The 14,254-nt window shown below is 37.8% G+C and overlaps 1 protein-coding gene across 2 annotated transcripts in view; it reads right to left on the bottom strand.

Moving 5' to 3' along the window:
• Window positions 1-14,254, bottom strand: part of LOC139771786 (semaphorin-1A) — a 209,215-nt gene that overhangs the window by 170,165 nt on the left and 24,796 nt on the right. For both annotated transcript variants that reach the window (XM_071704825.1, XM_071704824.1), the window contains exon 2: window positions 3,710-3,890. In XM_071704825.1, coding sequence (XP_071560926.1) covers window positions 3,710-3,806 — 97 coding nt within the window. In that variant the 5' untranslated portion in view covers window positions 3,807-3,890. The remainder of the gene's footprint in view (window positions 1-3,709; window positions 3,891-14,254) is intronic.

The following is a 14,254-nucleotide window of genomic DNA, read 5'->3' as shown; positions in this document are numbered from 1 at the left end:
AGTAAATGCAATTCAATTTAGTAAAAATTTCAGAACTCATTACATATCCGCGAAACGAATTCGACGTGGTAACGAAAAAGAAAAAGAATCGGCGACAGCAGACAATAAAAAATTTACATTTCCGCTGCTAATTTGACCAAGCAATTTAGCTTAATTCAACAGAAATAAATTTTACTGTGCTACCACACTTTCAAGAATGAAATTGCATTATAGTTGTCGGGAGCGAATCGCCGACGGCATGCCCGACGAAGATACGTTATATCGAGCTATCGTTTACGGTACATTTACGCTACTTAGCGAACTTCTTAGCCCGAAAAGTCGAAGCCCGAATATCCTAGATAGGACATTCACGTCGAACGCCAGAAGAATAATTCAAGTTTCAACGATCGAGATGGAGAGCGGCGAAGAGATGGCCTTTCTTAGTGCACGCAAGCTTAACGCAGAGTGTGCAGTGCACAGAACACACATCGGACTCGAATGCAGACACTGGCGCGGGCGTTGTTGACGCGGTCTCGGAGTTTAACAAAGTTCTTCCGAGTCCTAACGAGCTTACTCTTGACCAGAACCGGTCGAGTATATGGCTTCCGTCTCTCGTAGCAAATGGTTAACCTACATACCCCGCCTCGAGATATTACTTACATCCCGATCGAACGTAGCTAGACGCGACTTGTCTGCATGCTCGAAGACCATACGCATTCATGCACGCATTGTCGCGGATTCGTGGATACCAGATATCGTATAAATAATTTAATATTCACTTGATATATGTACATATATTTTTCAAATACTGACAGATTAATACCCTGGTGATAGAAATACATTTAGATTTGCGTAGACTTTGCGAACATTTACAGTCTTCACGCATTTATAATGCTAAGCACGTAAACTAGCCGCTGGTACATTAAGTATTTGTTTCTTTTAATTGCATAAGTGATCTCGATAATCCGATATCGCTTGACTGCTTGCGCAGTGTCTAAAAATATTCCTTAGGATATTTCCGGCATTTGTGACGCGTAGGGTACACCGCGAGAGAGAGCGTTCAATTTCATCTCGAACGAGTCTGGCCGGCCAACTACGTATGTATGTATGTAACCCCCGTTCCTCGCTGCCCCGCCGTAATTGAATACTCAATAGGATTTACCAAAGCGGGCCGCGCGGCGCCCGTGCCGCGGCGTGGCGCGGCGTGGGCGAGCCGATCGACAGGACACACGCCAATATTTGATCCGCGTCAAAAGCTCCGAGGCGGATCCACCGACACGGCGGATTTCCAACGGTCGTTAACCCCCGCACTGGCCGCGCTGTCTCGTCGCCGCAGCGGCGTACGTGTGATCCTCTCCCTCTCTGCCTTCCGCTCGGGTAAACTTCCGAAAAGCCGTCATCCCCGATTTGACGGAAATTATCGATTGTATCTTTGTTTACGATAAAAAGCGACGCGTGCGACCCATGGCCGAGAATGGCGACAACCTTTGTGATGTTTTTTTTTCGACAGGTTCCGAGTAAATTTTCAAGTGACAGATCTGATTTTGTTGAAAAATGAGTACAGTTAAAAAAAAGACAACCGAGACATGATTGAATAGAAACTATAGAAAGTTGTTTGTTTTTTAAATTAATTATAAGTTTCCATCTTGCTAGAACAAAAGTACGTTCAGAGATATTTTATACGTCGCACCCGTGCACATATAAAAACGTCTCTCCGAAACGTGCCGAAACCAGCATTTAGGCGTTCCCCTGCTCGTCTTTTTGTTCGTGTAACACACCGCGTGTGTCTATGTTTAGCCTAACCGCTCTCCCTGTTTTGGGTAACGTTCACGCCATGAGACATGAGACAACCAAATCCCACAGGTGCGGTTGCTTTAGGGTGCTCACATCGCGCGGAAGTGCCTTTGAATGGATAGAACGGCCGTCGACAGCGCGTGAATACGCCCCGTAGGAGACACGTATGAAAGTCGCCGACTATCCGCCGGCGCAGAATGCGACCTTTCGGAGGGACAGAATAGCCCGGGTCGTCGCGATCCAGAAGACGAGACAAACCATTTCCCGTCGCCGCGCTACCGTTTCTCACGATTCTTTTACCTTCCTCTGCGTACGAATGAGAATTAAGCCACGGGTTAACCAGCGCGTTGGAGATTGTCCAAGTGATAAACGGCCACCGAGTGGATAGGGTTCTTATCTATGTTATCCTTCTTCGAGTTCACTTTAACCAATTTTTTTCGGCCACTCGAGAAAGACTCGGAAGAAAATGCCTACTTTAAATAAATTTCAAGACTTTCTACGTGGTTCCCGCAAATTTGAATCAAGATTATTTCATCTTGCAGATAACTTTGTAAATATAGAAAATAATTAGATCAAAAGACTTCTTTTCTCGTATTGTTTTAAATCCATCTTTTTAAAAAATAAAGATTGAAAAGATGAGGAGAACTTCGTGATTAATTCGCACAAATTTGCAGACATATTCGACTTAAGGTCAATTATTCTGGCGGCAGAAATTGAAATTAAATGCCATCGATTTCTTAATATTTATTATTAATGTTAAATATATTAAATTATATAACCCCGACCATTAAATAAAAATTCTATTAAAATCTGTTTGAAATGAGAGAAGAAGAAAAGATTAAGTTTATTTTTATTTTTATTAAAAAAGAATAATGACTCGACATTGATCAAAGAATACGCTTAGAAATTTTTGCTTGCAACATGACGATGGAATCATTATGATGGTTTTTTTTAGTGAAGTGGAGAATGATCGCCTGTCATAGGTAATGGTGCGCGATAAATTCGCGGTTGGTTGGCGCGTAAAGTGTGACTATATCGACGCTTCGATTGATTAATTAGATTAATTTTAATTGAACGCCTATGTATATCCTGAAAGGCTGGCTACCGTCAATTTAGTTACTCGATAAATCTATAAAATAGCGTGGCGAAAGTGTGGCTACATTTTATTAAATTCCGTCTCGCAAAAGGTCGCCGTGTGGCATCGCGTCGAGCCAAATTTAGTAATGGATCATTATTGAGTTCTGCAGCGAAGATACGGATATTGAAATTTAGATAACTACTTTTGTCGCCTTTATATACCATACTTATTTCATTTCACGATACGAGTTAATAAAAAAACGTATTCTATCTGTCTACGACATCAAAATGTACGTGCCTATAATTTCTGCTTTATTTTTTTATACGAATTAAAGGTAGTAATAGTTGGTAAAATGATGAACATATTTCCTCATTCAGTATAATTTTTCAACTGAAAACGCTAGCTTAAGCAAGCATATTAATCTTTCGTTGCGAATAGTTCGGTGCTAAAATTGGAGATAGAACAGTAAATTAACTAAATAGCACTTAATTCTACGATAGTTCCCAATTCAATTTACTATAGCGAAGGTGATAATTTAACGGAGGTTATCTGGTAGATATTGTAGGACTTACGATAACTAACTGCTGAAACATATTATTAATTATCATTCAAAATTTCCCTTTTTTTTTAAATTGTGGAATTAAAACAGTATTAAAATAGAAATAAATAATGTATATGCTAGCTATGTATACAAATCTATACGTTTCTGGGAATGTAAGAAGGTAAAGAAAAGAGCTTAAAACGAACCATTTAGCCGCGATAGATGGGATTCTGAATGGAAATGGGGATATAAAATGGCTGTTTACACTTGAGTAGAGCACTGTAATAGACGAATATTCTTGTTTAAATATTACTCACGATGTTTGAGGTGCAGTCTAGGAATGGGATCCTGCGGCCAAGCCACATTTTGCGCGGCTAAGCTGATCAGAGCCAAAATCCGTAGCGACGCGCTCATCCTGGAAACAAATGGCCCTGCAGGATGTCCGACAAATCAACGGTAACTTTCAAGCCTCATCATCGCCGCCACCGATCGTCATTCCTGCAATCATATAAACAGTGACCTGTAATTCTGTTCATAAAGTTCACACTACAAACTACAATAATAAAGATGTATCCTTACAGTTTCGTGTGTATTATTTTATAAGCAAAATATTTCAACATTTCTTAATCAATTATAAAGACCACAATTGTAATATAATTATAATATAATATAAAGAATTTCAAACAACTGTTTTTATCTTCTACAAATTTTTTATTATTATTAAAATCATTGAGTAATTAACAATCTAATATTTGTAGACATTGAATACTAAATAATTTGAAGAAAGTTCTAATTTTAATATTTCTTTCAAAAATAAGATATTAGTTGTTGATTGCAGCGATTTTTATTCAGAAATTAAAATGTTTTAACCAATTTTGCTCTCCCGACAGTAAAGTCGAAAGTTTTATCTTCTTTTACTACACAATTATTGTTTACTAACATTATTGTCATGCAAACGCCTTAGAATCAAAGAGAATATATCACTAAGAAAATTGGTTTCGCTCGCATATATGCACAGTATGCCGCCGCGCTGCGCGTATACCTATATTCCAAATTGATATACGCATGTATTCGTTACGGCGAAGAAAGAAGAACATAAGAAACAAGTCTTTTGCTCCCTTTTTTAGCAGAATTTATATATGCATCTCTTCTTGTAGAAGAAAACTACTACTTGGAATAAGTAAGAGAAAGCACGAGGAAGGATAAAAGGCTAACGAAGGAACGAGAGACGACCACCGACTGCAACGACTATGATGAAGAAGACGACGATGTTATGCATTATGCAGAGAGGTCGCTAGCTCGAGTTTCTATTTGTCCTGGGGCCTTGTACTGCCGTCTACTATCTCAAATACGTTCAAGATTAAACGTAGTATCGAATATGTATAATATCCGCATATATATATTTTCTCATCAAATAATAGATACTGCTAATAAATGTTTTTTTTTTATTTTAGTGATTGTCAATTACTTTTTCGTTTACTGAGCACAGCTTTATTCATATTTATAAGTAATCTCCTGAATAATACCCTTTATATCTGAGAGTCCTTGTAAGTATCCGAAGCGAAATTATCATTCCATACTATGGGCGAGACTCATTTTTCTCCGACTCCACAAGTTCAGCAAAAGTAAATGGAAACAAGATTCTAATATCCAGTCACCGCGCGCGGCGGTTAAGCCCCAATTTGCTCGCACGGATTTATAAGCAGCGCGAAAGGCATGCGGCAACGTCAATCAAAACCGATAACAGTTGCATCGTGTTGTTAAAGCATTAATTAATCTCGGCCGTGTGATCAATCACATTCCAATGCAGCAATGCGCCGCATTGTTACTCGACATCTGGTAGACGATCATAAATTCATGATCGTTTCGCAGCCGGCAGCTGCGAGCCCGCGCGATCTAATAAAATCAGATCGTGAATCATGTTCGAGCGGAGACGAGAGAAGAATGTTTCGCCGCGCCGTGGATCCGTCGTGTTTGCCGTGATGTTTGCGAGAGCAAGAGCACGCGCCTCGCTAGGCGTGGCTCGCCCTACTTTCGAGAGATACGAGGGACGAGTTGCAGATCGAGAGTCACTTCTCTGCAGCATCTCTCGTCGCAGCGGCAACGGCCGCTTTCCGATTCCACGAGTGTGCCGCGCACCGAAAATGAGAGACTTTCTCTTACATTAGACGAAACTCCATCGCGCGTTTACAAACAACGGGAAAGCTTGCTGCTAAATCGCCGGATGCTCTCTCGATGCAGGGAAAGATATCTAATTCTTAACGTCCCATATACGCGGATTGTGGATGTGGAAATGCAGAAAGACGACCACGTGATTACAACTCTAATTTCGGAACTTGAGATTATCATATCCATCGTAGAGCAGAAGCGGTATTCTGAGAATATGAATTTGCTTAATTTGTGGGTTATATAAATATCTCTTGATAGAGACGGAACAGTGATAGAAGAAGACATGCTCTTCATTTCAATAAAAAACAAAAAAGAGAAGATGATACTAATGAATCTTCATTATTAACCACGCAATATTTTATAGAAATATTTTTTATATTCTTGAAATTTTAGCGTTACTTTCATATAACTGAAACTGAGATATACGGAGTTGAAAATAATTCAATATTATTGGTAAAAGACTTATTTATTATTTCATGTAAATAAAGTATCTGTATGTGTAGATGTTCTCAATATTATTTGTAAAAAAATGAAGTACACTAGTAAATAGCAATACATATTAGTCTGATTTTGTGAGTCGATTATTCGATGATACATTATATATTGTAAATTAAATATACAAAAATATAATTAAATATATACACACACACACTTCATTTTTATCAATTAAAATCATTATTTCGCTTACATCTTCCTTAAAATATATAAATTATTTTAAGCTATTTAATTATTATTGTTCATACTATATTCTTGATCACATATAATTTACTAACATAAGTACCGGATATATGGTAAACGTATCGAACTTTAGCAGGTAGATAATTATTGTAAACAGGCAGGAGATATTATAAACATCAAAATATAACTACCAATTTAGCCAAACATTTATTTACTAAATAATTTCGCAAACCTTGTAACGGTACAATTCGTGGTAATTTCTGAGCTTAATCGTACAATTTTTCCTTCATTTTTCTGCTAATTACCATCAGAAATGACAAACAAAACAGAAGCAAAAGCGGAGTTGCAGAACCTTTGAAATGTTCATCATGACATGTCATGAATGGGATGTCAAATTTAACCACCTGCTTTTTAGAAAGAAATAAAAACTAAATAAATAAATAAATGAAAAAAACCATCGAAGATTACGGCACACTCGAAAAAATGGGTAAAAAGCACACCTTGAAAGCGAGTGAGAAACGCGCGAAACAGAGAGGAACGGCAAGGAAAAGCAAGCCGGCGCGCGGCGCAGCGCGGCACAGCGCGGCGCGGGGCGTAGTCTCTCGTGAGTAAAACTTTGACCAACACGCTACAGGAAAGGGAGAACGTGAGCGCTCTGCAACTGCTGTTGCTGCTGCTGCTGCTTGCTATTGCTGCTCTGCTGCTGCAGCGGGAGCACGGTCTAATTATCCATGCGCTTTGTGCGTGTACACTAGCTCCAACAAGAGCAATGGCAATGGCACAAATGGCGGTACGAGCGTGATTGCTCGGACCATGTAGATAGTTCTAGCGCGATTGCTCTCCGTTCAACGAGCCAGCTATCAAAGTAAAAACATCGTGTTCGCTAAGCCACTCACCTTCGTCTTGTGAGCGCCATACGCGATTTCCAACTAAAATCCTAACTGAAAATTCGTACTGAAATCCTAATGGATTCCAGCAGGTTTATCCGTCTGTTTGTTTGTTTATTTGTTTGTTTATTGACGCAACGCAGGCATGTACCTGCACTCGTCATCGTCTATTCTCTTCAAGAGTGCTTGAAACCACCAAACTCGAGCGGCGACATTTCTCATTGAAAACTGAAATAGCTTTTGATTTTATTTTAATTTACGAAAATAATATTTGCAGCAGAAAACATTTAAAAAAAGATTATTTATTATGATTCTTAAGTTATATTAAAATTCTTATAAAAAATTATAATATATTTCGAGTGATGAATTAATAAATATTGTTGAAAGATGAACAGAAATTGAATCGAAAATTGAATAATTTTTAAACTATTCTCGATTAAGAGAAAATTTGTCTTACTCTCCAAAAATGCTTATTTTTACTCGGTATATCACCTCTCCCATTTTATTTTGGCATATCTTCATCTTCTTATCTGTTTTCATCTCGTAACTCCGATCTATGTCGCTGCCTAGTCTAGTTCCCTCGATTTTTCCGCTTCCCGTGAATTTTCACGTTCAAAGAAATTGCTACTTCTGATTTGAATGAGTCTTCGAAAAAAGTGGAAAAGTTTCTTTTCACATTCTCGTATTCCACGTTAAAAGGACAGAGAAACATTGAAGTTGCCAGAGCAAAGGAAAATGACCTGAACATACAATGTCGAATGCAGATAATAATCTACATAAAGTTAATTTTCGCGTGACTTCAGGATTTCAAGATACAGTTAGATTCTGTTAAATTCATATTAGTATTTGGTATTCCACTAAATGCAAATGACTGTTAAACTGTAACTTCTACACACAACAGAATTTGATTTTCTAAAATATCCAATAAGTAAATCTATTACAGATGCAAGCGAATAAATAAAACACATATAGATACAAGAAACTGACAACTATTTAAAGTCTTTCAAAAATTATATGACCTAAAATATGTTTCTTCAATTTTTCATGTATCTTTTCTTATATATTTTGTTACATATATTTTTTTCCGTAATTTCACTTGCAATCTTCTTAAAAAGATCCCACATATATCTTATTAAAAGTTAAGCTGAAAATATCTATCAACAAAGTTTTAAAATTCAAAAAATTTAAAGTATAAAGACAGAAGCATATAAAACAGATATTAAGATGATAATATATTTTAAATAACTTAAGGTAGAAAAAACCTTCTACTAAGCGATATCATCTAAAACTCAACGTCTTTATCACAAGAAAAACAAGTTTTTTTGCCGAGGTGTTTTAACGGTGGCCTTGTTGGTTAAATCCCCAAGCGACTGTGAGAAGTTATATAACTTATAGTATCTTCCTCCCTCTTTCATTGGCTTTTGCTACTTTAATTTATAGATAGAACATCATAAAAAACATAAAAATCGTTATTAATGTATCAACATATTCGGTTCAAATTATTAATAATAAATTTAATAATATTTAGCCAGTTATTGTGTGAACGCCGAAGATTTAAAAGCTGCGGAATAATTATCACTACCGAAGTTTTCGCTAAAAAGAGGATAGCCTCAAATTTATCGAAGAATACATAACTCTATTTAATGAGTAGAGAGAGTGTACTCATACTTTATGAACCTTATGAAACTCTTGATTAAACTTCAAGTTAAAGTTCAGAGGAAGTAAAGCCGATTCGAAATTAATTGAAAGGTATAGTTTTATAATCTATTTACAATAATACATCTTAGTAAAGAACACTAAGTAAAATTCAGTATAATGTAACAATTATCCAATATTTCACTTTTTATTTAAATTCTGAAAAGATATATATTCTTGTAATTGATGATTGCTTTTTCAGACATCTTGCGTATTTATAAATATTATTTCGTATTCCAATCTCTCTATTCTGTAGATGCTGACTGCAGCCTCTACAACCGTCAAAGTCGACGATATCAACCGATATTCTTAACCATTGTGCATTTTGTACGCTTGGATGTGCACAAGTTCGAACCCAATATCGATCCAGCCCGTTTGCTTCGTGACTGTGGTAAGGAAGCCGCAGTTAACTTATCACTTATCCTTTCAAATTACATTCTCATCCCACTTGCAACTTCTCCGTTTCTATCATAGCGTTCAATCATGCAATGATAACGAGTCGTAGAAATCAAGTTCTGTAGACTAGATGCTTTTATCTTCCATCTATATTTATTGAAATAGTAAAGATATTTCCTGCTTGAGGTTAAAACATTAGCCTCTATAAGTGAGAATAAAAAGTACTATACGTAGATATAATTACAAAAAAATATGAATTGTGTATATGGAGGGGTAAAAGTCATAGTAGTGTAAGTCAAATTTTTTTAAATTTTTTCTCGCGTGGATAGATGCAATCTATACAATATATAAATTGCATCTATGCACACGAAAAAATATTTTTAGAATTTGACTTACACCACTGTGGTTTTTACCCCTCCATATTATAATTATACACGTGTTTCCATATCTAAATAATATATCTGTCATGATAAAAGCAAATATTTCAAATGCTTCATAGCATAGATAAAAGATTCTTTATGAAAAATAAGATACATTTCCTTTTGGTACTTTATTTTAAAACAAAATAATTTTCACCTTACTAAAAATATTTTCTTTACTTTTCATCATATGATGCATTTCTTATTGTTTTTAGCTAGGGTAGAAATAACATTTGTTACTGCTTGATTTAGCTTTGCTTGATCATTCCCATTCCAAATCCCTTTCAAACGTACAGATTGTAAAACGAAAAACAGCAGGAAAACGACAAGAAGAGAGAGAAAGAGAGAGAGAGAGAGAGAGAGAGGGAGAGAAAAGAGTAGCGTAGGAGGAGATAAGTCTAGCAGTTGAAAGACGCCAAAAAGGAGCAAAAGATATCCGCGACAGAGCGGATGAATGAGACTACCAGTGGTCTTTGAACCAGCAGGTAGGCAATGATTAATAAGTAACGTCGATCTCGTTCAAAGTGCGGCGCGCCGGAGAAGCTCAGGGCATCCCCATCCCGAGGTTCTTGCAGTAACAACCGTGTGCAAATAGAATATTTCGAGAAATAAATGAGTCGTGATTATTCTGAGAAAACAGCAAATCTAACGAACAGTTCTCGTAAATAATATTACGTATCTTAATTAAGTTACCAAGAAATATCCGTCTATATATTTATAAAAATCATTTATAGAAATCATTAAAATTGCAGAAACAAGTCTAAAATTAGTTGCTATTTTTAAATTAGTACCCTAAGACATTCCGTAAAAGTTATTTATCTTAAAAGTCATTTTTCAGAATAAATAATTAATTCGATGCTTTGTAAATATAATATTAAATTTATTATTAACTAATAGATACAGGTATTTTTTAATAAAATTATGTGGATAACTAATTTAGTAGACAAAAGTTCTATTAGTGATAGAAAGGGAAACAGTTTCACCATCCACTGTACGTTATTATCGTAAGAACTTTGTGTTAGATCCTAAGCTCAACGCGTTCGGTTTCGCATGAATTGTTTAGTTCTTCGTTTCACCACAATATTGTTTACGCTCCAGAGACGTTTGATTTCTCCGTTTCAAATACCATTTGGACTTTGAAATCCAGGTTCATGGCAATCCTGAGTAACATAAAGTTTATCGTTCGTTCGACTTCTTGCAGAAACGTCACATTTTATTTAAAGTTTCTAAAGTAGAACTGACAAACGGCAAAAAATATCTAGAAATCGATGATTTAATACTCGAGAAAGCTTAAGTGCATTCTCAGATTTATGTAACGTATACAACAAATGATTTTTATAACTTAAAAGAAACCTATATCAATTGGCACTAACGTTTCCACGTAATCGCACAACGAATTCTAAGTGTCGCGTCGAGGTATACTTCGAAATCGTAGGATTACAGAGTCACCAGAGCATCGTAACGCCGCGTTAGCAGGACCAAGTGCAATGGCAACTTGGTCCAGTAGCGAAGTCAGGAATGCGAGTTGAAGGAGGAGTGGTTCGTGAGCGTGGCGGGCGATTTAAAGCAACTCACCGTACCCGAGCCAACTCCACTCAAGTGAATGAATATTCAGAAGCGTGCGAGAACTGCGGGGAACGTGGTCTTGATGCCTCGGGTGACCTCTCGTGGAAACGGCCAGGTGAAATGGTCCAAATCACGGGGAATATTCAAATTTCGTCCTCGCCACTACGCGAATTACTCCTATTACGTATACGTGTGATCACCACCGCGGCCGTGCGAGCAAGTTATGTCAGCAAGAAAATCGCGGTGTTTGCCGGATAAGTATTCGCGAGGATGCGAGTTATCTGCTTGGAAAGGATAGCTCTTATCCTTACGCATGCATACGTTGAAAGCTATAATAATATAATTAATAATTTCAAGTCTCATATATGTATCTCTCTCTGCTATCCATTAGACTTCCTATCTATAAGACTTCAGGCCAGAAACACGACATTCTTTACTGAATTATTAAGAAAAAGTTGATATAGATGGCTAGAAGAACGACTCGACACGTAACACAATCGTTGGCAGCAATTACGAAGCAACCATGCATCTTTCACACAGACATGCAAAGCGAATGGTTATCATTATATTATTTCTCAAAAAGAAAGTTTTGAGAAAAATAACGTTGATTAATGTTTCTCTTGGTAATACGCATTTTTAAATCAGTGCTTTTAAAGATATTAGTTTACTTTAAATGCATCACTTTATCACATCGAGTGTATCAATCTCAAGGAATACGATTACATATATGTTATATCAAAGTTTGAGAACTATATAATTAATTATATCTAATAACATACGTTATAATAGAGATCAGGCTTACTTATTGCAACAGAAGGAGAGCGGCCTATGCTTTTCAGACAAAATCGTAAACTGAGCGGTATCGCTTCCAGATGCCTGCTTTATAACAGTAAATACGCGAACCACTCTTCGTGATAATTTCGCCTCCCCCAGCCCAAATATATATTATACGTACTACGCAGCTGCAGGCGGATATTCTCTCGGCACCTGCAAGCGACGTTTCCGACGATCTTACCGCGAGAATCGGTGTCGTTACCACCGCTCAAATAATCTCCGTATCCGTCCGTGGGCGTTTTACAACCCGCGTCGTTTTCGCTCGTCGTTAGGGCTCGCAACGAAGGCGCCAAGCATGGCTGCAGGTTACAACGGACGTTGCAACTTGAACCGTAAGGGTTACAGCTCGGATTGCAAAGCTACAGTTAGTTAGAACAGAGCGCGCGGAGCAAAATACGTCGGAACACCCGTCTATATCTGCGAAACAGTTCCCTCCGTCTTACGTTGTACGCGCTGCAGAAAAGCGCTCAGGTTTACACAGTACATGGACTTTACAGAGATTCGCGTATGCAATTATCCCCGCTAAAATTTGCCTCGATAAACCGATGCAATGTAATATCATTAACAATGGCAATAAAGCAATAGTTGAGTAACCTACGAACTTTTAAGTAATTCAAAATAAGATGGTGTGTATAAGAGCCACGATGACGGTACACAGTAAAATAAACCAAAATTAAAATTTACCATTTGCGCACTTACTTCCGATCGTATCATATTTACACAAATATCCTGTCGTAAATAATTGATAAGGTTATTCCGAATATTATTTATACCAGTAAAATGAGAAAGAAAAGGAGAGAGCGATATCATTAAAACGGTCAGGTGATATTGCGCATGCAATAAAAATGAGTGGACACAGCTGGAGCGCGGAAAAAACCCGAGGTACCGAAATTTTGTGCAGGGCGAACTGCACACCAGGGAAATTGCCGGGTATAATGGACGAATGATAATTTAGTACGCGCGACAATGAATGAGAGCGGTGGCATGAAAATTTTCTCACTTCTGAAATGTGAGATGTGGAAAGTTAATCATTCAACAAGAGATGATCAACCGCCGAACATCTCGTGTAAACGTGCTTTCAGTATCAATGACGTACAAACGTTCCTCATATCACGAGTAATTCGCGAAAGTGAGCGCTTCGTGAGAGAGACGTAACGCTCTTGATTTTTCGCCCCGCGGGATTAGCTCGATTCATCGGCACGGAAGCACCGCACAAGAATACCACGCGTTCACGGAGAGCCTGCAGAGCCGCACGAGAGCGTCGGAGGGAACGAGTTCTATATGGCGGAGGTCCATTTGCGGACCGCTGGTAATTTCCTCGGGGAAGAATCCCGACTGTATACGAACGGGAACGTCGTATTCGCTCGCGCGATTTCACCGTATTTCGGAGCTAGCCACGCAATGCCGATTCGCGCGTATAATCTGCGCGATTAATAAAGTCTGCTTGGTTAAGTGTAAAATAACGCGAACCGTGCAAAGAGGAAAAGGAATCGTCGTCATGAATAAAGACAAAGTGGAAAAGAGAGAGACAGAGAGAGAGAGACAGAGAGAGAGAGAGACCACGCGTAGCGATACCATTTACAGATTGCACCGTGCACGCGTGCGTTCTGATGGTCAGCGCGATGGTACACCGTCAGCAAATTCCCTCAGCTAACAAACAAGGCGCGTGTACGGATATACAGGATGTCTCGAAACGAAAAGATATTAGATCTTTTCAACTTGAATCCGTGAATCATAAAATTGTTTAAGAATTCTTTCATCCACACACACACACACACACACACACACACACACACACACACACACACACACACACACACACACACAATAATTCCTTAAAAATTTCTCAGATTTTCTAGATATTTCCAAGTGATAATCATCCTACGAATGACGTTTACTCAGGATTGCATTTCCTATCAAGTCTCAAGCTGATGTTCTTTCGTTTGGAACCATCCTGTATACACACTTTTAGATTTGCAAGATTTTTAAAAGCAAACAAGTAGTGAAAAAGATTTCTCGCGAGTAGTACTGCGACCTGTACGATGTAATATACGTTCGCAGATATCAGATTCCATTTTGCCGCTGCTATTACTACTCGTACGTGAGGTCCATACTTTTTCGTCCACTACCCGACCGTACCGTAATTAACATTAGCATAGAAATTGGCAGTGTGCATTGTTAGTAGAACATGCTCGTAAACTTTATAAATTCTTAACAA

This window comes from Temnothorax nylanderi, unplaced genomic scaffold (genome assembly GCF_030848795.1).
Source record: "Temnothorax nylanderi isolate EJ_2023f unplaced genomic scaffold, tnyl_v1.0 TNYL_tig0044_pilon, whole genome shotgun sequence".
NCBI classification, from domain to species: Eukaryota; Metazoa; Arthropoda; class Insecta; order Hymenoptera; family Formicidae; genus Temnothorax; species Temnothorax nylanderi.
The sequence above is the reverse complement of the archived record's forward strand: the minus strand, read 5'-3'. Positions and strand labels throughout refer to the sequence as shown.